Source organism: Miniopterus schreibersii, assembly GCF_964146895.1.
Source record: "Miniopterus schreibersii genome assembly, chromosome: 7".
Classification (NCBI taxonomy): domain Eukaryota; kingdom Metazoa; phylum Chordata; class Mammalia; order Chiroptera; family Miniopteridae; genus Miniopterus; species Miniopterus schreibersii.
Window position 1 is genome coordinate 64,893,162 of NC_138108.1, and position 26,161 is coordinate 64,919,322.

General features: G+C 35.7%; 1 protein-coding gene across 1 annotated transcript in view; it reads left to right on the forward strand.

Moving 5' to 3' along the window:
- Positions 1-26,161, forward strand: part of LRP1B (LDL receptor related protein 1B) — a 1,542,074-nt gene that overhangs the window by 987,087 nt on the left and 528,826 nt on the right. The window contains exons 23-25 of the mRNA XM_081143443.1: positions 1,238-1,483; positions 22,124-22,321; positions 23,747-23,951. Coding sequence (XP_080999569.1) covers positions 1,238-1,483; positions 22,124-22,321; positions 23,747-23,951 — 649 coding nt within the window. The remainder of the gene's footprint in view (positions 1-1,237; positions 1,484-22,123; positions 22,322-23,746; positions 23,952-26,161) is intronic.

Consider the following 26,161-nt stretch of genomic DNA (forward strand, 5'->3'; position numbering starts at 1 on the left):
CTTGCTAAGGACTGTGCTAACTATTATATATATATGTACTGGTAAACAGGGCATATATATTGTATATCCTCAGGGAGCCTGCAATGTTATGACGGAGGAGAATGGTGCAGTAATATATCTAATATAACTAGAAATGGTAAGCGCTGTGGAAGAATAGCCTCTTTCTCTATAAACCAATTACAATATCAGTGCAGTCAATACTAGCGGCTCATTATTTCAGTAAAATACCAGGTCAACTTTTTTTGTGTATGTGTAATATTATGTTCCCATGGCCTCATTGAATTAATCATAATAACCAATATATATAGGGCACAATGTACAATTTACTTAAATTAAAAATAAATGAGGAAAGACAAGTACCACACGTTCTCACTCATATGTGAAATATAATGAACAAAATAAACTGATGAACAAAATAGATCCAGAGGTATAGAAGTTTGGAACAGACTGAGGGATCTCAGAGGGAAAGTGGGGGTGGTGGAGGGGGGGAGATTAATCAGAGAACTTATATGCATATATGCATAACCCATGGACACCGGCAATAGTGTAGCGAAGGCCTGCGGGCAGACATATGGGGTGGAGAAAATCGATAGGGTAAAAAAGGAGACAGCTGTAATACTTTCAACAATAGAAAGTAAAATTTAAATAAATAAATAAATAAATAAATAAATAAATAAATAAATAAATAAATAATAAATAAATAAAATAAGTGGCTGCAGCCAGTAAAGAGGAAACTAATTCATTTTGCATTATCATTATTAATCTGACTATAGATGCAGAAAAAGAAATATGGATATTATACATATATATGACTATGCTTGTTTATTTATAAACATCAGGATATATCAAATTTCAGATCATCAATGATCTATATATGCAAGCTTATTGTAAGACCTCAACAGCTGATTCTGCATAACTGCTAAAAGACTCACCATAATTGCTCTGGTAATAATAGAAACATTGAACCCACTTTTCCTCTCTAGGGTTTAACCAAGTGTACTCCAAAGTTTTACAGAAATGAATTATTTTTATTTCCAATTCCTATCATATAGAATTATATTTGGTCATTGAATGAATTATTTCATCATTCCTACCCCAACCCCTGGAAAAAAATCTGAAGTGTCTCCTATTTATGATATACTCGTTCTAATTTCGTCCTTAGGGAATTGAGTTGAATGGTTAGTATTTAATTGATGAAAACAATGGATCACTGCCTATAATCTCTTTTCCTTTTTAGATGAATGTTCTCTGAACAATGGTGGCTGTAGCAACCACTGTTCTGTGGTTCCTGGAAGGGGAATTGTCTGTTCCTGCCCTGAGGGACTTCAACTCAACAAAGACAATAAAACGTGTGAAATCGTGGATTATTGCAGTAATCATCTGAAGTGCAGCCAGGTGTGTGAGCAGCACAAGCACACAGTCAAGTGCTCATGTTATGAAGGATGGAAGCTGGATGTAGATGGTGAAAGTTGCACAAGTGTTGGTAAGTAGATGTGTGTTTTGCTATATTTAAGAATAGCAAGTGCTCTTTAATTTTTGTGTATCGTGTATCTTTTTATATTTAAGAATATATCTTTTTTCTGCTTCTTGGTTAATTTATTTAAAAATAACAATAACAAACTTTGTTGCATATTACATGTATTACATGTTAACAAATATTTCATGGGAGGGACTTATATTCCACCCCTCAAAAGCAGTGAAAAGAGTGGCATTGATTTCCACTTATATAAATCTCTTTAACATCTGGCTTTAATGTCTATTGTTATATGTCGTTTTGATTTAAGTACACAAAGAAAATGTGGCCTCACACAGACCTGTAGTTAGAAAAGAGAGGATATATCTTAAGAAAAAAATCCAAAACACCTTCAGAAAATTAACAAAAAAACATCATTTACTTTAGGTAACGCATAAGTATAAAATGTCATTTCAGACCTTCTCCAAAATCTCCTGGACAGAAAACATAACAATAATTTGTATCATTACAACTCATTATATGATATTTCCTTAGATACTGTTTTCATCATCCTTCCTAGGGGCTTATTTTTGGGTGCTCTGACAGTTTCACATCTCCTTCGCATTATTTTAGAATCCAAAGCCCAGTCCTGTCCCACACTTCTAACTGTATTTCTAGGGCTCTTGAAAGCAACTCCCTTGCTCTGTCTCTTTCATCTCCTAACTGCCCATTTAAAACATTCTTCTGATTGTCTAGGTCATTTCCCACAGTGGGGAAAGCATGCAAAGCTATGGGATTTGACTCTTGAACTCTGACCTTGCATCTGCCCTTCATTACGTATGTGACTCCAGGCAGGCTACATAAAACTTCCTGAGCCTCAGTTTTCTTATGTCTCAAACACCAGTGTCCATGATGACAGTGTCTCCCCTGCAGCATGTTGCAAGAACGGCACGGAGCACCTGTTACTGTGCTGCACCCGTTTGGTGCTAATGAGTGACGGTGTCCCACTGTCTTTTCCAGGTTTGTAGTCTGCGTCTGCAGGACACTTAGTGCTCCATGAACAGATTTGAAGGTGTCATGAACTTTCCTGGGGGAAATATTACACCTTTCTTTTCTTTAACCTCACACTAAGATAGCATTTCTTCCAATTGTGAAGGCAGCCTCAGACCGGTTATTATCAGCAACTCTGACTGTGTCTCCAATAGAACTAATAGACATATTTACATCACATTAAAGGTGTCGATCTCTGAAAATATCACCTATGTTCAAACTTTGAAGGCCACAACTACTTCAACAATAATAGTCATTAGACCCACTGCTCAATTTTTTTACTGAATGCATTAATAAAAAAGCACATCTATTACTATAAAACTGTTGATTGTTCAATGATCACAATTGCATTTCAAAGTGTTTGATTCCTTTATTAAAATATACTTTTTTTTTTTTTTTTTACTGTTTTGTTTTACTATTTTTATATTTCTTAAAACTTTCTGATAAGGGCTACACAGGTTTCATTAGACTACTAAGAATCATACATCATAATTTTTTAAAATTTTGTTTCTTCTATTTAGATGGGACTTTCCCCTCTTTATCTCTAAAAATCCCCAATGAGCTTTAAGACCTACTAGCTCAAATCTTTCTTCTTAAATGGAGTCTTTTTCCAAATATTCCACACTAATTTATCCTTTCTGTGTCTAGAATATATTGTCCATGACTGTGTAATCATGTTTTAATTTGCTACCTATTTTTCTTTTTATTTATTTTACCTTTTATGTGACTGTCTTGTTCCTTTATCCTTTATTCCTCCGATGAAATAATAAGCATCAAAAAGTCAGAAATCAAGTCACAGATTTTTCCCTCCTATTTTACACAATTTCCAGTTTAGTTCTGGAAAAATAGTATGCAATAAAAATACTATTTTTTTCAGAGAATATTACACTATTTTGTTCTTTTATTTCAAATATTTTGTTGTTGCTTTCTCATGTCCATTAAAATGTGGGTCCTTAAAGGCCTAAGATAAGCAAATATTTAGATGACAAAACAATTGGCATGAGGGCCTGAAAAAAATGGTGATTTGTTGTAATGATGATAGTCATTTAATGACATACATGTTTGGAGTAGGGAAAAATATATCAGATTTTGATCACAGACATATTTACATGAGAATTGGACCCTCATCTTGTTTTTGGATACAGATGGCAAAATGATTGACATATTACGGTGGTTTTATACTCTATGAAATCTGTAATACTCATGTTCAATATTAGAGTAATTTAACATTTGAATATATATGGCCAGGTGCAAAGATAATTTTTCTAATGGATTTGAATCCTTCTACACTCAGCTCAGCATGAAAATCTAACAGAACCATAGCATTTCTCACTGTTAAGATTGTTATATTTCACATCTGGCTTTATTTATAATTTAAGAGGAAAGCAAAGGTATATAGGTATATCTCAGAGATATTTAGGTTTGGTTCCAAATATCACAATAAAGTAAATCACATGAATTTTTTGGTTTCTAATGTATGAAAAAGCTATGGTTACATTATATCATAGTTCATTAATTGTGCAATAACATTGTCTAAAAAAACATACTGTACATGCTTTATTGCTAAAGAATGCTAATCATCATCTGAACCTTCAAGATTTGTACTCTTTTTGTTGGTGGAGTGTCTTGCATTGGTGTTGATGTTTGCTGACTGATCACGGTGGTGGTTGCTAAAGGTTTAGGGGGCTGTGGAGATTTCCTCAAATAAGACAACAATGAAGTTTGCTGCATAGACTGACTCCCAAATGATTTCTTCGTAGCATGTGGTACTATTTGATAGCATTTTACCCACAGTAGAACCTCTTTCAAAATTGGAGTCAATCCTTTCAAACCCTGCGACTGCTTTATCTACAAAGTTTTCATAACACTAAATCCTTTGTTGTAATTTCAATAGTCTTTACTGCATCTTGACAAGGAGTAGATTCCACCTCAAGAAACTACTTTCTTGGTTCATTCATAAGAAGTAACTCTTCATCTGTGAAAGTTGTATCATGAGATTTCAGCAATTCAGCCACATCTTCAGGCGCCATGTCTAATTCTAGTTCTCTTGCTATTTCCTACCATCTGCAGTGACTTCCTCCACTGACATCCTGAGCTCCTTAAAGTGATCCATGAGGGTTGGATCCATGAGGATCCAACTTCTTCCAAACTCCTATTGATGTTGATATTTTGTCTTCTTTCCATGAATCATGAATGTTCTTAACGGCATCTAGAATGGTGAATTCTTTCCAGAAGGTTTTCAATTTACTTTACCTAGATCCATCAAAGGAATGACAGTCTATGGCAGCTATAGCCTTACACAATGTGTTTCTGAAATAATAGGACCTGGAAGTCAAAATTACTCTTTGATCCATGGGCTGCAGAATAGATGTTGTGTTCGCAAGCAAGAAAACAACATTAATCTCGTTGTAAATCTCCATCAGAGGTCCTCAGTAAGCAGGGGCATTATCAATGAGCAGTAGTATTTTAAAAGGAATCACTTTTCCAGAGCAGATCTCAATAGTGGGCTTAAAATATTCAGTAAACCATGTTGTAAAGAGATGTGCTGTCATCCAGGCTTTGTTGTTTTATTTATAGAGCACAGATAGAGTAGATTTAGCACTGTTTTTGAGGGCCCCAGGATTTTGGAATGGTAAATGTGCATTGGCTTCAACTTTAAGTCACCAGCTACATTAGCCCTTAATAAGAGAGTCAGCCTGTCCTTTGAACTTGAAGCCAGATATTTACTTCTCTGTAGCTATGAAAGTCTTAAGTGCCACCTTCTTCCAAAATAAGGCTATTTCATCTACACTGAAAATCTGCTGTTTAATGTAGCCACTGTTAATTATCTTAGCTAGATCTTCTGGATAACTTTCTACAGTTTCTATATCCCAGATTCAAGTTAAATAAAAACGAATGGACAATTAACAATAGTGCCTCAAAAATAAATTTCATTTTTCTTATTCTTCTGTTTCTTATTTCCATGATTCTTGAATCCTGGGTTTTAAATGTGATTTTCCTATTGCATGCAATGCTTGTGCTTATTCTTCTTGACATTTCAGAAATAAAGAGTAATATAACCCTTTATGCTTCAGATTAGAGCCATGACTCCACATTATTTTTTCCTCTTGAATTTTCCTCTTTTCTTTCCTCTTTTCTTATTTTTCTCAATTTTTTTCTTCCTAAATTCTATACAACCTGTTTATTTCTGAACTGCTGAACTTAATTCAATATTTTCTAAGCTCACACCTAACATCTTATTAGTTAAATATAATGATTATTATAATTACTATTTTTATAATTTTTACTATTTTTTAAATATATTTACAAATCTTACTTTTCTTGGATATCTCAATACTTTCGTTCATCAGTTTTTTACACCTTCTCTCTTTAATACAAATACATAAATTATTAATCATCTTTCTCCTAAAGTATTTGTTTCTTTGCTCTTTTGCTAAGTAGTTAGTTCCCTTGCAGTATTGCAGCATACTTTAGTAACATTGGAAAAAACATTATAGCATTCCTTTTTATTTTCCCTTAGCCTGAATTGGGTTAGATTTTCTCACCAATATGTTCTTTGGTTCTTTCTCTTATTTCCGTTTTTAGATTTAAGATATTGTATTTATTTTCTAATTTACATAATTTTTAGGAAATTATGAACATAAACACAAAAATGCATGAATTTAATGATCAGCTATTGGTAAACTATGCCCATTAACTAAATCTTAATTCTCAGATGCCTCTTGGAGAACTCCTCACTCTGAGAAGTTCCATTATCACCTCAAATCTTATTACTGTGGCATTTACATCAATAGCTCTTATCTTTAAAAAAAAAAAAAAATCCTCACCAGAGGACTCACTTAGAGAGAGGAAGGGAGAGAAAGGAGAGAGAGAAAAAAAACATCATTGTGGGAGAGTAATATTAGTTGGTTGCCTTCATTTGTGTCAAACCTGGGATCAACCCTGCAACCCAGGTATGTGCTCTGACTGGGAATCGAACTAGCAACATTTCCGTGCACAGGACGCTCAACCAATTTAGCAACTCTGGCCAGGCTATTGTCTCTCTCTTACTACCCAATTCATTTCACCAGATATAATCAAGTCACATCAAAAGTAGTTGCCTAAAATATATGCTTTTTTCCCCCCTCAACATTCCATAGTTCTCTCAGTGGTCCCAATTTTCTTTTTGTCTTGGGGATCACGAGCTCTATTTATTTTTGACTTCTCCAATTCTTTGCTCCCCCCTTTCTCCATGTTTTAATTTTTTCTCCACAGTGTCTCTTGAACTCAGCCCTCCTTCAATTGAGTAGCATCTGTACCACAGCAGAGCCCGGGAGTTACCTATGTTGTCATGATGGCATCTTCTCTCTGGCCTATTTGCTGTCATCTTATTTCTCCAGTTTGTGAGGAGGAGAATATTAAAACTTAGAGGAATATATTTTTTTTTTTATTAAAGAGGGAACGAGAAATCCAAATCTGGAAAATGATAATTAAAGAAAAGCTGTCAGTCATAGGGTCAAGAATAAAATTTAAAGAAAAAGAAAGTAATAATGAGTAGGTGGCTATCGTGGAGAGTAATGGAAGATAAAGTGAGATTAGGAGAATGGAGCTGTGAGGGTTGTAATCTGGCCACCCATTCCTTTATTTATTTTAATAAAACAGCTCTTTAACACAGTCTGTATCCATGATTTTAAAGTTGCTCTCTATCACTGAGGGAAAGAATCTCAAAGTCTTCAGCCTGCCATTTAGGACTTTCTTTGTTTTTGCTCATTTTATCTCTCCAACCTGACATTTCACTATCTTCTACTGTGAGTTTCCACTCCAGGTGCATTATTACCATTTTCATCATTAATAATGACAGTAATGTAGAGTGGGCAGATGTATAAAGTGCTGTCATGGATATCACTTTATTTCACCATCCCCTGTATGCATTCTGCTTACTGTCACCTATGACCTTTCAGGATGACAATATCTTATACATCCCCCCTGGAAACTTGAATTCCATACTCCATTCAAAACTCCCTCCTCTATGAATCATTTCTTCAAGTCAAATACTATAATACTGTATTGTTAATACCTATCATTTATCAGTCATCTGAAAACATGGACAATAGTGTGTTGAAGGCCAAGGGAGGGAAAGATGGGGGTGGGTGAAGGTGGGCAAAAGTGGGGGAAAGAGGAGACATCTGCCAGAGTGTCAACATTAAAAATTTTTAACCAAAAAGTTAAAAAATAAAAATAGAATATGTTGAGTAATTTATTTATAACTTATAAGAAACCAGTTGTATATTATTAGTGAGATTTTATACCTATGGAAACTGAGACCAAGAAATATGACTTCATTTATCCAGGACCTTGTGATGAAGAACTGTTAGAGAAAAGTTCTTTGTTTAAAAGTTTTATTATTTATTGATTTTTTTCTTAGGGAGAGCGAGGGAGAGAAACACTGATTTGTTGTTCCTTTTATTTATGCCCTCATTGGATGCTTCTTGCATGTTCCCTGACTGGGGATCAAACAAACAACACCGGCGTATTGGGGCAATGCTCTACCCCACTGAGCTACATGCCAGGGCCTTAAAGCAAGTTCTTGAGCTTTGTTCCTCCTGACTCCAAAGCAAGAGCTTGCACAAGCTACTGGAAATATCCAGGCCATTGGCCTGTGCTGGAGGCCCTCACGCTCCCTTGGTACCTTTGAGTAGTCTGTGTTCTATGAGTGCATTTCTATTAACACTCACACTCACACGTTTTTAAAAGCTGAGATTGAATCAAATTATTTTCTACCTCTTTCAATTTATATAAAAATTGAAGGCAAAAGTGTCCTCTATTACTTAAAATAGTAATGTTTTCCCTATGTTTTTATGATCTGCGCTATATGCACAAGTAATCTGTTGCTTTTGGCCACTATCACATGGCATGAACTCACCTGTTTTTATTTATCTATTCTACCATATAAGTACACTCACTTCGATTCCAATTCTCTGCAAAAATAATGCTTCTATAGGCGCACATTCACCTACATTTGTATAAAATCTGCATGAGAAGTTCTTTGGGACCAAAATTACTGACTCATAAGATATATTTATTCTGAGTAAGTAGGGCCATTATACTTCAGAGTGGTTGAACAATCTGCATCTGCACCAATAGTAAACTTCCAACATTTCCATATTCTTGCCAGCTCTCAAAATGATCTGACTTTCTAAGTGTTTTCCCAACAGACAGGAGTAAAGTGATTTTTTGGCTTTAGTTTGTATATGTCTTATTACTTGTGAGTTTGAGCATCTCTCTCTATGCTTGGTAGCCATTTGTATCTCTTCATTGATCACTTTCCTGCCAATATCACTGCCTTCTCTTATTGATTTGTAGGAAGTAATCCTATGTTCTAAACTTTAGACATTTCAAATATCTTCTCCATTTTTTAATTTAACTTCGGTCTCTTTGACATTTGTTATTCTCTTTATCTTTTGACATTTGTTATTCTCTTTATCTTTTCACTTCCCCACTCACTTCTTCCTCTGCTTCATTCCTCTCCTTTCTTTTCTTTTCCCCGTGATCACTTGTATCTCCTTCATATTTACTGTATTCTGAGCTAAGCGTTCATTGATTCTTATAATTAATCATTCACTTTTTATGTCATCACAAATATTTATTAAATGCAGTCTAGCAAAAGGCAATGGGGTATATCCTAGAAATGAAAAGTTTTTGTGGCTGTTCAATCCCTTACCCCAGTGATCTCCCCGCCCCCCTCCAACCCACACACACCAAATGCAGATTCTTACTACTGAAGAAAGAATAGATGACTTTTTGTAAACTAGAATTATAAAACAGAGTCATTGAAAAAATATCCAGAAATTTTCAGGCAAATAATTAAGAGGAGATAAACAAACCAAAATGACTTTCAAGAAAAACTGATGGACAGCTGGTGACAATCATATAAATTCATAGACGTGAGTAATAGTTGAAAGTGCATCTTGCCCTTCACTCTCTAGATCCCGTCCTCTCTGTGTATCACACTTCAGTAATATTTGACTATAATTTATTCTCAATATAGCTATAGCTGAATGAATGGAGAAAAGAAGTAATAATATATATTAAGCCAGAAAAATGATAGATCATTTACAATTCCTAAGTTTCTACTGTGTAAAAGAAATATATCAGATAATAGGGAAAGAGAGATTAAAATAAATTCTTAAATATGGAAACAAAAAGACAGTAAAGACCAACTCTGGCCGGTGTGGTCACTTGGTGGAATGTCATCCCATGCAGTCAAGGCCCATACCCAGGTTGTGGGAAAAACTCTGAAACATCAGGAGAGAAAACATTGTAACTATATATCACTTTTTGTTTAATGATATATGTATGATAAAGAATCAGGAACTATTCATATGGAATTGCTAATTGTAGAGTTATACTAACAATTTACCCTGAGAGCACTATGGAAAGACTCTTTACTTAGACAAGTCATCTACTGTTTTCATATTCTGTTTTGTAAAAATTATTATGAGAACTTGTAGTGGGACTTAAAGAAAATGGAATTCTATATAGAAAACTACAGTCTTTCGAGTGTTTTTTAAAAGCTATTTGTGATGTACTATATTTATAAACATGAAATTCATCACTATAAAAAATGTAAATTGTAGCCTCTTTGTTTTGTACATATGTCATCTCATAATATGCTAAAGCAGAAAAATTTTAAGCCCGTTCCTAAATTAAAAGTGTAATGTGCTGGTTTGAGCTGTTAAATTCATTCATTTATGAGACAGGAGCTACTATAATAGAAAAATTGTTACGAGACTATAAAAATGAATGACTACTTCTTATTTTGCTGATATTCATTTCAAATTGAGTTTGCTTGCAAAGAATGTAATATACCTACATCAAAATTGGAACACAACAGAAATTTCCTTATTGTGTTTTATCTCCAAATATTTTATAGAGAGTTTTGTTTTGTTTTGTTTTAAAGAAAAAAGACATTGTAGGATGTGGAAATTTGAAATTCAGTCTTCATGATTTTCCACTAGTTTATGAAATTGCATATTGGATTACTCATTATAACTTTTATTCTCTCAAAGAAGAAATAATAATTTAATAAACGAACAGAAATCATAAAAAGAGAGGTACTGAAGAAGTTATCAAGATTCAGAGTTCAAATATGATTTTGAATATTTTCACTTTGATTTTTTATTTTTAGTAAACTGGTATATTATATTTAAGCATAATCAAGTAATATTTATCAAATAACTATATTCTCAATAAAAATGACAAATACGAAGCTTGAAAAGCTTTGAACAGTTTTAGTAAAATACTCAACATAATGGTTATTGTTCAGAGAAATCAAGATATGTTTTTAACCACCTTTCATTTTATTATGAAGTCCTTCAAAAATATTTGGAACCAATGAAGAATAATGTATCCACAGTCAATATTTTTAAAGTATTAAAATTTTATTATTCATGTTACAAATCATTTTTTAAAGTAATGAAACATAATTTTAAAGCCCTCTGTGCACCCAATTCCTCCATCCGCCCAAAAAAGTAATTTTTGTGACATTTGTATGTCTGTTCTATCATTGCAGTTTATGTTCTTAAACAACATATAGTATAATGTTTTTTGTTTTAAACATGGAGCCATGGCTGCCATGCCAGAGGAACTGCCTTCACGTTACTCCTCAAACCTTTGGAATTTAAAACAGGGCAGAATAACCTTTGGACTGGACCTAAAGCAACATTGTGTCCCAAAGAACTGTTTTCAAGGGTAACAAGAAAGCTGACATTGTGACTACAGGACTGATGACTACTGAACTGAAAATTAAAAACATAGTTTAGAATTAGCATCACTATGTTATGCTATCTGTAGCAATAGAGATGCCTTTCTTCTATTGATGTAATTATTCCCTCTCTAATAAATACCTCTTCCCTTTGTCTCCTAATTGGAGCACTACTTGCACTTCTGCCTGAATTAGTACATCTCGAGTAGCTTTGCTTATTGATCTCAAATAAATGATCGCTGCCTTTCATTTGGGAAAAAAAATGTTTTTAAACACAAAATTATGCATAGTCATATACATTATATACCCAGCTGGAACTAGTTTTTTGTTGTTTTTTTTAACTTGTAATATGATTTTGAGATTTATCCATAGTGTTACATATAGCTCTATTTATTCCTCTTAACTGCTATATAGCACTCTGCTATATAAAAAGATTATAGTTTTGTCAGTCTTCTACTTACCATCATTGAAGTTGTTTCCAGGGTTCTGCTATGTCAAGCTATACTGTAGTGAATGCTCTTATATGTCCGCTTGTGGAGGAGTGCACAAGTTGAACTACATGTTCAAGTGTATGTGCATCTTCAGTTGCATATTTCATCTTTTTATTGCCAAATATATCTTCAAAAATTGTACAAATATATATTGCCATCAGCAGTTTATGAGAGTTCTTGATTCTCCAAATCACTGCTAAGCCCATCTCCACCTATTAGCTGTGTGACTGTGGCACATTAGTTACATAGTTTCTCTGTATCTGTTTTTCCTGTAGAAATGGGGATAATACTATCACCTACTACTTAGAGTTTTGCAAGGATTGCATACATTGAGATTTATGAAAGTAAGAGAATAATTCTGCTATATAGAAAGTACTCTATAAGTGTTTGCTATTATACCAATGTTCAGACTCTAAATAATTGCCCTACATAATAGATATGGTTTTGCTGTTTTGTTTTGTTTTCCCTACACAAATAGTCATTGCATCTTTTTTTGTTGTTGTTGTTGTTATTTTTGATTTTTCAATTACAGTTGACATCCAATATTATATTAGTTTCAGGTGTATACTCCAGTGATTAGACATTATAAAACTTAAGAAGTGATCATCCTGAAAAATCTCATACCCATCTGACACCAGACCTAGTTATTAGAATAATATTGACTGTATTTCCTATGCTGTGCTTTACACCCCATGATTATTCTGTAGCAACCAATTTGTACTTGTTAATCCCTTCACCTTTTTCACCCATCCCTCCAACGCTCCTCCCATTTGGCAACCATCAAAATGTTCTTTGTATTTATGAGTCTGTTTCTGTTCTACTTGTTTATTTATTTTTATTTTTAGGTTCAGTTGTTGATACATATATATTTATTGCCATTTTGTTCATATTTTTTATCTTTTTTTTTCTTCTTCTTAAAGAAAACCCTTCAACATTTCATGTAACACTGCTCTGGTGGTGATGAACTCCTTTAGTTTTTTTTGGTTTGGGAAGTTCTTTATCTGACCTTCGATTTAAATGATAGCTTTGCTGGGAAGAGGAATCTTGGTTGTAGGTTCTTGTTTTTCATCACTTTGAATATTTCTTGCCACTCCCTTCGGGCCTGCAAGGTTTCTGTTGATAAATCAGCTGACAGTCGTATGGGTGCTCCCTTGTAGGTAACTAATTGCTTTTCTCTTGCTGCTTTTAAGATTCTCTCTTTGTCTTTAGTCTTTGGATTCCTCTTGTTTGGGACCCTCTGTGCTTCCTGGACTTGCGTGTATATTTCTTTCCAGGAAGGGGAAGTTTTCTGTCATTATTTTATTACATAGGTTTTCAATTCCTTGCTCTTTCCTCCTTCTGGCATCCCCATGATGTTAATGTTGGTTTGCTTGAAGTTGTCCCAGAGGGTCTTTACACTATCTTCATATTTCTGGATTCTTTTTACTTTTTGCTCTTCTGGTTGGGTGTTTTTTGTTTCCTCATGTTCCAAATTGCTGATTTGATTCTCAATGTCCTCTACTCTCCTGTTGATTCCCTGTAAGTTATTCTTCATTTCAGTTAGTGTGGCCCTCATTTCTGACTGGTTCTTTTTGATGATCCCAATGTACTTTCTCATGCTGTTGAAGTTTTCGCTAAGTTTCTTGAAGCTCTCGCTAAATTACTTGAGCATCCTTATAACCATTGTTTTGAACTCTGTATCTGGTAGTTTACTTGCCTCTATTTCATTTGGCTCTTTTTCTGGAGATTTCTCCTGCTCTTTCATTTGGGAAATATTTCTTTGTTTCTAAGTTTTGGCTGATACCTTATGTTTGTTTCTGTATATTAGGCAGAGCTGCTACATTGCCCAGACATGGTAGAGTGACCTTGTATAGTAGGTGTCCTGTAAGGTCCAGTGGTTCAGCCTCCCCAGTCACCTGAGCTGGGCGCGCTAGGTGTGCCCCTGTGTGGGCTGTGTGCACTGTCCTGCTATAGTTGAGTCTTGATTGTTGCTGGTGTCACTGGGAGGGATTGACCCCCATGCCGACCAGTTGCAAGGACCAGCTGTGACTACATCATAGGAGCTGTTGTGCAAGGGTCAACACTATGGAGCAGGACGTGCTTCAGTGGGGCTGTGGTGCTCACCGAGTCTGCCCCTTGAGTGTGTCACTCGTGGAAATGGTAAGGTTGTAATTCAGCGTGGTCTGAAGCTGCCCACCTGATGCACTGGCTCTGGGTCCTCCTGGGAGGTGCAAAGCCAGCCACTACCTGTCCCCTGCCTTGGGTACCTGGCACAAGCTACAGAGCAATCTGCAGATGGCTGCTACTTGTGTAGGGCTTAGAGGTTCTCAGGAGAGGCCAAGCTGTGAACCAAGGTGGGCTTCCTCTAGTGCCAGGCCTGGGTCACTTAGAAAGAGGTAGGGGTACACTGAAGCAATATACTACTCATGTGAGAAATTTTAGGAAAGTTCAAAGCATGAGGCAAGAGAAGCCAGTTGTATGGAAAAACCATTGGAAACAGCTTAGATGAGTCTGCAAGTAAGATGGTGAGAGGCCTCAGAGAATCAGCAGAGTGGGGCAAACAGCGTGAGCTAAATTTGATGGAGACTCAGATATGGTGCCTGCCTGCTGGCTCTGTGTGGAGGGGGCCTCAGCAAAGGAACAATGGCCTCTGCCAGCACTTTTGTGAGACAGAAAGCTACCCCCAGCTTTTGCCTGGATGCCATACAATTTAGTTCCTCCCCGTATGTCCCTGGTTCCTTTCAAGCTGCTGCCTCAGTGCTGGAGATCAGAGGAACTGTCTGAGACTCCAGCAGCCTCCCTGTCACTCAGTCACAATCCCTGCTGGCATGTACAGCCAGAGTTATGGGGCCTTCTTTTCCCAGCACTGGAACCCTGGGTTGGGGGGTCTGGCATGGGGCTGGGACCCCTCACTCCTCAGGGGGGACCTCGGCAAATATTCCTCTAGATCATAAACCACCACCTGTGGGTGTGGGGCCCGCCCGTTCTGTGTCTCTGCCTTTCCTGCCAGTCTCCATGTGGCTTCTTCAACTCCCTAGTTGTAAGACTTCCATTCAGCTAGATTTCAGGTGGTTCTGAATGATGGCGTTTCTGGAGTTTAGTTGTATTTTTGATGCGGTTGTGGGAGGATTTGAGTACCCGGTTTATCTACCCTGCCATCTTGATGGGAAGCCTGCTTTTGCTGTTTTAATAAAATTTTCTTTTTGTTTCTACATTTATCTCATTATGGACTAGTAACAGTTTGTAGACTCACATCAGTCTATGGACACATCTTTGAATAGCCTTCTCTAAGTCACATTTTGCTTTTTTATGCATTCTCAATACACGCCCCTAATAAGATGTGTTTTAAAACTACTTCCTTCCCCCCACCTTTTACTTTCTCATTGTTGTTCTGTGAAGTACAAAAGGTTTTCTTTTTCTTTTTTTAAGTTCAATTTTTTAATTGTTTTTGCTCATGCTTTGGTGTGATAACTAAGAAATCATTGTCTAATTTAAGTGCACTAAGATACACTCTTATGTATTCTTCTAATAGAGGTATAGTTTTAGTCTTTACATTTAGGTTTATGATACATTTTGAGTTCATTTTTGTACATGGTGTGAGGTGTCGACTTTATTTTTTCGCACGTGGAAATCCAGCTCCTCCATTACTTGAAAAAACAATCCCCCATTGACCCATGACCTGGGGGCTGGGCTTTTGGGTGAGCTCCAAACCCCTCTGCCCCCTCTGGTGGCTTCTGGGCTGTTTGTTTCCAAGGCTACCATGAAGCAGGACAAAGGGCTGTGGGATCGAGGCACCTTAAAAGGACACAAAGTTTGCTGTTCTTACTGATATTCAGCAGTTTTTCTCGAATAAATACTCATTGGATCATTATCAGACTTTGATTAATTTTTAGAGTACACAAAAAGGTGACTTTGACCATTTTGTCAACGTTTTCATTGTTTTTTATGGAGGAGAGGATTTTGGAAGGTCCTTATTTCACCATTCAGGACCTGGGTCTCTACCTTCATTAATGTTTAATTGTTCATGCTTTTTAATCTACACATTTCTTGCAGTAATATTTCTCTTTATTTCTGAATTTTCTGTTTGAGGTACCGTTCGTCAAGAAATTTCTTAATAATTATTTTTAGTTCTAAAACTTAGAAGGAATTTAACAGTTTTTATTATTGATTCTTAATTTAATTTTCTTGTGTTTAAAGGATGTGATCATTATTAGATTGATTCCTTGTTACCTCTTGTGACATACTCTACGGACTATAACATGGGTCTTTTGTTAAGTGTTTCATGTGTGCAGAAAGAGAACGTTTCTCTATTTTGATAGTACAGATTTTTATCAATATCTGGTGGGCTCAACTTTTTACTTTGATGTTCTAATCATTTTGTCATAATTTTTATCAGTTTTTGTAGAATTTGTGTTTAAAATCTCATAATATGATTATGGGTTTATCAATTTCTACATTTAATTCTGTGAGATTTTGCTTTACCCATTTTCAGACTATGTGATTGAGCACATACCATTTTAAGATTTTTTTTTTAATCTGTCGTTTGTCCTACCATATGATCCTTTTTAATTCTATAAAATCTATTTTCTTTAAAGTCTATTTTGGCTAATATTAATATTACTTCATTAATAATTCAAGTAATAATGTAAGATTCTTCTCAAATATTTTATGGCATGTATGACCAAAATTGTTATTTTATTTTAAAAATCAATACTAGACATATAGTTTTAGTGACTTTCCTTTATTTGTATCAGAGGCAAAGCAGAAACCAGGCCTTCTGCTGTAGAATTTCTATCTCAGTTGTAAAAGACAATATACTTTCTCAAATACAGCATACAAGTAAGCAATCTCTTAGATATAACTATAGCAGAAATATGAGTTCTTCTGAAAGGAAAATACATGTTTTACAGTATTTGCTGTACTGAATTACCTTGCTCAGCATATATGTCATACCTAAACAATTCTTGTTTTACTTATGTTTCTCAAAGCTGGAAATGATAACTTCTTTTATTACAGGTTTAATTTTTATTATAAATAATGAGTAATCTTAATAGGAAAATATATATAAGTCCTAAAAAATTTTACCCATGCAGAATAAAGTGAAATTTAGCTTTGTTCCCACTCCTAAACCTTAGTCAACAGTTTCTATGGCAAAGAAAACAACATTCCATCATCAATCCTTCAAGAAGTATTTTATTATTTACTTTTATATAGGTCTAGAAAAATCTTTTATTTTTTTAACTTAAATGGTAGCATAGTATGTGCACTGTTTGCATCTTTCTGTTTTCAATTTACAAAGTATTGAGAATTATTCCATAGTAACACACATATATCAACCACATTGATTAATATGGCCAAGTTATATTACACTATATGACTGTACCATAAGTTGTTTATCTACCTATTGATAAACATTTATGTGTTTTTAATCTTTTGCTACTACAAAGAATATTGCAGAGAATTTCCTTGCTCATCTGTCATTTTTATATATAAAAATATATCTTTAGAAGAATAATTTCTAACAAATGGACTTACTTGGTCAAGGGATACACACACACACACACACACACACACATATACATATACATATATATATATACATATGTATATACATATATATATGTGTAAAGTTTTGATGGTATTGCCCAGTGGCCCTTCATATAGATTATAACAGTTTATAGTTCCATTATCAGTATGTCAGGGTGCCATTTGTCTACACTTTAATCAATACAGTGTCTTATCAAACATTTTTCATGGTTTTAAAACCAATTTATTATTTTATGAAAGAAATGGAACTGTTTTTAAAATGTTAAAGTTGCTTATATTTTCCTTTCTATGAATTGTTTGTTCAATATTCTTTGCCTATTATTTATTTGAGTATTTTCTAATTGTCAGTTTATAGGAGATCATGTGTGTTAAAGAATGTATTCCTTTATTACTTTATAGATATTTAACTCAGTTTGACTTTTTTTTCATTGCTTTTGTCCTATAATTTTTTTAATATACATTAAATATTATTCTTTCTCTTAGGTCTTCTGTGATTTGTGTCAAGCTCAGACAGGCCTTCCTCATTTTGGAGTTCTAAAAATAAGTTTTATGTTTACTCCTAATCCTTTCATAGTTTCACTACATCAACATTTTTAAGGCACCTGGAAATTATTTTTTGTATTAAATCAGAAAATCTTCCAACTTAGTTTCTTCTCCAGGTGCCCTAAAGCGACCATATTTCTCAGCCTTATGATAGTCGGTTATAGATCAGTGCCAAAGTATATATATGTATAGAAACAATCATATATTTAATACAGATTGGAGTTAGTCACTATCATGTATTTACCCTAGAATTCTTCTGGCGTGTTACACTGTTTTAACGTAATGTTTAGAATTATCTAGTATTATTTTAAAGAATGGTTGTTGCCATTGTGTTTTGCCACATAAAATTTATAAATTAATTAAGGAAGAAGCAGGATCTTGGGGATATTACGTGTGTTTCCCTATCTAATAATACTATATACCTTTTTATTTGTTGAGGCCTTTGTTTTATTTGTGTTTTAAAATTTCTTCACATACACTGTTTTATATAAATAATTTGATTCCTAGATCCATTATCTTGGTTGCTGCCTCTGCTAATATGTATGTGTTGTGTTTTGGTTTGTCTTTTCAGAGGCCGTCGTGTGTGGGAAGGCTGGTGGCTTTTGTCTAAAAGTCTGTAATCCAGCCCTTTCCCCACCCCCTGTTGCTGGCACCCTCGCTGTTTTCTGTGCCTGTTGGCTTGGCTTTCTCAGAGTGCCGCAGAGATGGCATCCTGTAGCTGCAGGCTCCGGGCCCGGCGTCCCTCACTGAGTGGGCCGCGTGCGGCCTGTCTCCCCCTTCAGCCCCCTCCTAGCGGCCAGGGGCCCCGAGGCCAGGCCGCGCTTCTCACCGGCTGTTTGCAAAGTGCTTGTGGGATCTGCCCCGCCGCTGTGCTTCCCCCGTCCGGCCTTGTGCTCTGTCTGCTTTTGCATCTGCTGCTTTCTGAGAGCTGCGGGCACCCTCTCAGGGACCCTCTGCAGCCTGAATGCGCTCAGCAGCCCCTCCTCTTCGACTGGGGCCTTTGACAATCCCTGTCTCCCAGTGCTAGTGAAGATGGCACTTGAATTTCTTTTTTCTTTTATCTTCTCTTTTATTCTATCTGGTGTGATACCCCTAAGGGAGAGGTAGCAACACATTACCTTGCAGTTTTAAAATTATATGTTCTTTAATAGGTATTAAATATGAATTTCTCTAGCAAATAGCTGCTGCACTGACAATTTAGTACTTGACTAAGGGCGAACTGTAAGCCACAGGGTGGGGAAGCTGTTCAGAGCTGAAATGCCACTAGTGTCAGCACATGCTGAGAAATACTTCACTTGCTTTAACTCTGTCGTCATTTCAGCTTTTTCTCTTATGCAATATCTCTTTTGCTTATTTCACTAAGTAATCTTTGGAATTTAATATTCATAATTATTATTAAACATATATTAAGTATTTGTACTTTAATAATTACCATAATAACTCAGTATGTTATACATTTTATAAATTAAAAAATGTTGAGGATCAGAGAGTTTAAGCAAACTTCAAAAATGTATACAGCTAGTTGGTAGCAGAGCTCTGTCTTAAACCTGCCTCACCTCACTCCAAGTTCATTACTATTTGCCTACATCACAGTTCCTCCACATTTGTATTTACTGTGATGGCTTTCAGCTTACAAATCAAATTTGTGTACATTATTTAATTAAATTCTGATAACAACAGTTTAAGGTAGATTGAAACTAGATTATTATTAACCTCATTTTACAGGTAAGGACACTTAATTTCTAAAAAGATAAAGAATTCTTTACAGGCAAACAGTTGTTTCATAGCCCGAGCAGAATATTAAGCAAAAATTATCCAAAATTAGGTAGCTTTCTTTTAAGTAACGGTATATCCAACACAACTGTTTTTTACATTAGTAATGATACATTCTGGATTGAAAGTTTTATGAGTATTTGTTCAGTTGGGAGCCATTTTAAACTAGTTATTTTGTTCATGTTTTGTATCTTGTATCCATTAGCTATTGTCATAGTAATGTTAGGTAGTCAGCACCCCATACTGTGTAACAAAAAACCACAATAGCTAAGGGACCACAATACACATAATTTTTGCTCACAAGTTCTTGGACCTTCTGAGCAATTCCTGTGTCTTGGCTGGTCTTACTTATACTATGCAGTCAGCTGCAGGCCTATTAGGTGGCTCTGCTGATCATGTCGGGGCTCTCTCCCACGCGAGCTATCAGCTAGTTTCTTGGGATGTATTCAGTTTCTCTCCACATTCATTAATTCAAAAACCATTTAGCCCGGCCGGGCGTGGCTCAGCGGTTGAGCGTCCACCTAGGATCCAGGCGATCAGGGTTTGATTCCCGGTCAGGGCACATGCCCAGGTTGCGGGCTTGATCAATGACTCTCTCATCACTGATGTTTCTCTCTCTCTCCCCCTCTCCTTTCCTCTCTCTGAGATCAATAAACATATATTTAAAAAAAAAAAAAAACACAAAAAAACCGTTTAGTTCATGTTTTGGGAAGAGCTTCCTAAAGTAGATTCATTTTCAGTGGGGGGGAAATGGCAGCCTAGGTTCGCACCCTTCTGAATCTAAGATGTGGTACCTTTTATGTCTTCCCCAGGCCCTTGGTTTTAGAGACAGCGTAACAAGCAAGAAATATGAGATCCCTGTTTCCATAGAGCTCATTACATAGTGGGGGAAATAAATGACCAACAAGTAAATACTAATTTTACAGTATACTTTAAACAGAATTAATAGGCCCAGCCGGGCGTGGCTCAGCTGTTGAGCATCCACCTAGGATCCAGGGGATCGGGGTTTGATCCCCGGTCAGGGCATATGCCTGGGTTGCAGGCTCGATACCCGGTATGGGGCGTGCAGGAGGCAGCCGATCAGTGACTCTCACATCACTGATGTTTTATCTCTCTTTCTCCCCCTCACCTTTTCTCTCTGAAATCAATAAAGATATATTTAAAAAATAAATAAAATTTAAAAAAATAAAAAATAATAAATAGGCTCTGGTAATATAATGAAGATGAGTCTTTATTAGGTAAGTGATTAGGAAAGACCTCTCTGTGAAGATGAGGTTAATAAGAACAGTAAACCTGGTCCAAGTTCATTTGAGTAGATAAGTGCATTGTCTTACACACATGAAGCATGGGACATGCATTGGAGTTTTGAAGCAAGCAACTAGTCTTAGGGATAATTGGAACTATAGATTTGATAGTCTTAGGACACGGTCTCTGCCCAGGCCATTGCAGCTTCATTCTTTGTGACATTTTTCTTTTCTACAATACTACAGATAGACTTCTTCAAGCTACAGGGACATTAACACCAGCAATTAGAGATTTATGACCTAAAAGGAAAAGAGAGAATTTCCCCTCAGCTTGACAGCTTCTCTTCAAGTCTACAGACCCATTAACCTGGCTTAGATCTTATGTCCGCCTCCTGGGCCGACCACTGAGGACAGGGCTCGTTCTAGCCCCTCACATTCGGAGGATGTATCTAGATTTGAGAGAGGAAAGCTAATTTCTCTAAAGGAAAGTGCAGAGAGGTGACACTAATGTGGAAATGGGGGAAGTCTTTGCAAGCCTGGCTCTCTCCCTCAACAATGTATTCATCAAGCAGAATTCATGTGTAGCTTACATTATTATGTTGGACAGTAATTGATATAGAACTTAATACATTTTTGAAATAAAATTTTTTGTAGCTTTTTTTAAGTACAAAAATATAAAACTTTAATCTTATTTCTGTTTTCAAAGCTTCTGTTTCTTTCGTCTGAGGCCTGATCCAAGTTTAGAAACTAGTGAGGAATGGTGTACTCATGAGTGTGTTGGGCGGTGGAGAGCAATGAATCTTCATTCTTATGGGGACCATTCCTTAACTTGATGCTCAGCAACTGTTTTTATAGAAATTTTCTTCCCATTGGATCTCTCTCTATCATGGATCTGTAGGCATGTGATGAGCTATGAGTGGCAGAGCTAGTTTTAGCTAATTCTTAGCAATTTCTGTGGTGTTTGTGGGGTTTGGATTGTCAGCTGCAACTCCATGAAAACAGAAAAATCTTCCATTTTGTCTTTGAATTACAATAATTCTTTAATTAGAATTAGGTGTATAATAATCCAAGGAAGAAAAACATATTTATACCTTATTTTAATAAATACCCATAAACCGAAGTTTTTCAAGTGTTTTTTTTTTTTAATTGTGGATTAAAAATAATTGCTTTTTTAATGACAGAGAATTATATAATAAATTTTACTTTTAAATGAATGGATTTTGACCTCAAAGCCTTTTATTCCACTTATGGAAGTACGTAAATATTTTCATAAGCTTATTAAAAATATATTTAATTTCAGATCCCTTTGAAGCATTCATCATCTTTTCTATTCGCCACGAAATCCGAAGGATTGATCTTCATAAAAGAGACTACAGTCTACTTGTTCCTGGGTTGAGAAACACAATCGCTCTTGATTTTCACTTCAATCAAAGTTTACTTTATTGGACAGATGTCGTAGAAGACAGAATATACCGAGGCAAGCTTTCCGAAAGTGGAGGTATGTGTTATAATTTTGACTTAATGTTTAGATTAATTTTTAACTGACAGTTTTAAAAAAATATGTTGCAATTAAAAAGAGTTTTGATTAATCCTTGGTCTTTGGTTCTTTCTCTCACATATGAGAAACCAGGAATGTCACATATAAGTGTGAAGATATGTTGGTGGAGTGAGAGGCGAAGGCCTGTGGTATTCATTCCATATTTAAATTGTGGAATTTACCATTGACATGTGGTGAAGAAATTTATTTATAAGAAAAAAAGTGACTGTGTTCTATATACTAACAGCTATATTTTTGAGTTAAAATAAGTTGTGTTGTGTGTTTTTTTGTTGTTGTTGTTATAATCTTTCATAATAGTTCAAAGAAATGATGAAGAAATTTTTTGGGTTCAATCCCCAATGGGGGCCAAGCAAGAGGCAGCCGATCAATGACTCTCTCATCATTGCTGTTTCTATCTCTCTTTCTCTCTCTAAATCAATAAAAACATGTTTTTTTAAACATCTAAATTTCTCCTTTGAATCACCTCTGCAATTTTGGAAAAATGATAATATTTAAATATACAATATAGTTATGATGGGTGAATTTATGTCCTGTGTCATATTGCAAGATGCTAATTTAAAATGATGTATTTAGATCCATGGCATTAGATGGTTAATTGTCTAAAAAATACACCTAAAATATCTAACTATAATCACTGGTAATATAATAAACTATGAAAAGTTATCCTCTGAAAAAAAGGTGTTTTGAAGATATATTTTTTAAATGGTGAAAAAGCTAAGGAGTGGATAAATAAGAGTATTAGTGGACATTACCAAATTGCTTATTTTTATTTAGACCACACTAATGCCTTCTTCCATTATTTGCAAATGTGTTATATCTTGCAAATCTAATGGCCTGGGACTGGGTCAGGAGAGTGATTTGGGGCTTATCTTTGTTCAGGTTAAATGCAGTAGAAGCTGTCATACATGTCATGCTTCCCAAAAGAGTGGGTGTTGATTAGCTATAATGTTGTTTCCCTGGGTGAATTTTTCTCTTTATTTTGCCCACATAGGTCAACATTTAAATTAAATTGCACTTATTTTAACCAGTGCATCATTATTATTCCCCCAATCCCATGTTCTGCCTAAAAAGTCAGAAATAACATTTTTTGCAACCTAAATATTGTTATTAGCTTCAGAGTTGTTTAAAAATTCTATTCCACTGTAACTTAAAGGACTTAAGATATTAAACGTCTCTGTTGGGAAAAATCAGTGATTCTAAATTTGGAACTTTTTAGTTTCCTTTGTGCCAGGTATTACTTTTGTGCTCTAGCTCTCACAGTTAATATAATGTTTAAGTACTTTGTAGTGCTAATAAGTGGCATTTTCCTTTGTTCTTAACATGTTCCTTAAATGGGTACAAATGTTGCTTTCCCTTCTGTTGTAGGTGTAAGTGCGATTGAAGTGGTTGTGGAGCATGGTCTGGCTACCCCAGAAGGACTGACGGTCGACTGGATAGCGGGAAACATATACTGGATAGATAGCAATCTGGACCAAATTGAAGTAGCGAAACTTGACGGCTCCTTAAGAACTACGCTGATAGCAGGAGCCATGGAACATCCCAGGGCTATTGCGTTGGACCCAAGATACGGGTAAATATGATTGCCTTTCACACATCCACTTTGGCATACAAATATAATCTTTCAAATTAACTTCAAATTCAATTATCCATAAATTATGAGTCAAAGTGCTTATTTTGTGCATGTGCATATATACTTATGTGTGTGTATATGTAGTATGTATGTACATATATAATTGTGTGTATATATATATATATATATATATATATATATATATATATATTAGTTTATTACCATAAGTTTGGTTATAGGACTTTTTCATAGATATAAATGACTATTTTTTTAAAATATGGGCATTAGTCAGGCTTATTGAAAGCTATTGCCATTCTATTTTGAAGCAGTAATTTAGTGAATTGCTCTTTGACCTGCCAAAAGTTCTGCAAAGGGTTGCAAGTCACAGGGCCAGTCTTTGATCCAAAAAGTCACAGGTGTTAACCACCTTGCCCTTTATATATTTTCTATGTTCTTGGAGTTGGTGTAAAAGCAAATTAGAACAAGCTCGAAGGAGCCCAATGGTGAGATGCTGACTTTGGGGACATTTGAAAGACCAGGCACATGATTCTGGAAAACGAAGTCAGATGTTGAGTAGCTCAGGTTATCTCTCCTGCTGTTCCCTGTGTTCCTTTGTGAAAGACCAGAGAGGGTCACTGGATTTGGACCCAGAAAATGAGGGTTCCAGTTCCTCGTCAGCCACTTTTTCTCAGGAGAAGCTAGTCAAGTAAGTGTATGATCTTCCCTTAGATTTTAGTTTTCTCTTCTGTAAATCAGAGATAATAATCTTTATATTTATCATTAGGTTGTTTTGGAGAAGGTCGTAAATAAGTGGGAGATAATATACAGCTGATATATGTGCAAACACTTTGTTATTACTGTTAATTATTTATTTTCTTGGTAATTATTTTATAATTCCCAAACCAGTGTCAAGTCTAAAGGGTAGTATAAAAGACATTTTTGGGGGGGGGCCTCTGTACCTCTAAGTAATACAGGCTCCAGGGAGCACCAAGGGCACTGGGGAGCCGGCCAGCTAACGAGATGCAGAAGAGGGGAAAGGGAGCTTGGTGTGTAGCCAGCTCCCTGGCCACGCTGCCTGGCGTGTGCTCTGGTTTATGCTCATGACCAGAAGACAGGAGACTGGGAAGTTTGTCTGTTTTCCTTTCCCTCACTTCAGACACAGAAATTCAAGGGGCAAACAGCGTGTCTAGAGCAGCTTCCAGCCTGGCAGCCCTCATGGATGAGTTTGCTTTGTCTTCTACAATGTTTTAAATTTATTTGAATGAATTGCCAAACCTTAAAATATTGAGATATTTTGCATACAGCTGTGAATTTCGTAATTCTTTTGAAAAACTAGGGAGATGTGGCAGCAATGAGCGAGCAGACCTGCATCTTTCAGCTTGGAGGTATTCCTCTAGCCCACACAAATCACACTTGGCCCACTTCACTCAGCACGTCGCCGGCAGTCAGGAGCTGTGTTTATGAGAAACTCCCCCTTTTAAAAGAGGCTGTTTCTGAGGCTGCAAGTAGATAGCCAACCCGGGCCCTTTATTTCCTACAAAGGTGCACTGTCGACAGAGGCTGTACTCTCAATGCAACAGCTGCTGGTGGGAAATGTTCACCTGTTAAACCTAAGTCGTACCAGCACCTTATCTGAATGGTAAACTTGCAGTATAAAGGAAAAGTGATATTATAGAGAAAGTGATAGTTTTAGCATTTAAACCAACATGATAGGAAATTGGCACACAGAGAGAAAAAACAAGCAATAAAATAGGTGTATGAAAGTTTTAAAAATTATCTGACCAAACAAAACAGTAAAGCGGGGAGTTAAAATTTCATTGTCTACAGCTTTGAACTGACATCACTTAGGATAAACATATTCGTGTCAGATTGTTTGGAGAATTTCCAACCTGAGAGGAGAAAACAAAAACAAATGCAAAAAACACACAACCCCCAAGTACCATTTAAATGAAAATATCCGATGCTATTTCACTGATATAAAGGGATCTTCAGAAGTAAAACATTCTCCAAGATTGAAAGGTAGAACAGAGCCAGCCTGGTAAGGCTTCAGAGAAAGTTGATGCCTTCTGTTATTAGTGGCTACCATGAAGTGTGAGGCTAATTAGGATAACTACAGTAGTAATAAAATGTAAAATTAAAAAAATACGGGTGAAGAAGTAACACTTATAATTTATTTTTCTGGAATAAATGACCAAAATTTCACAGTTCCA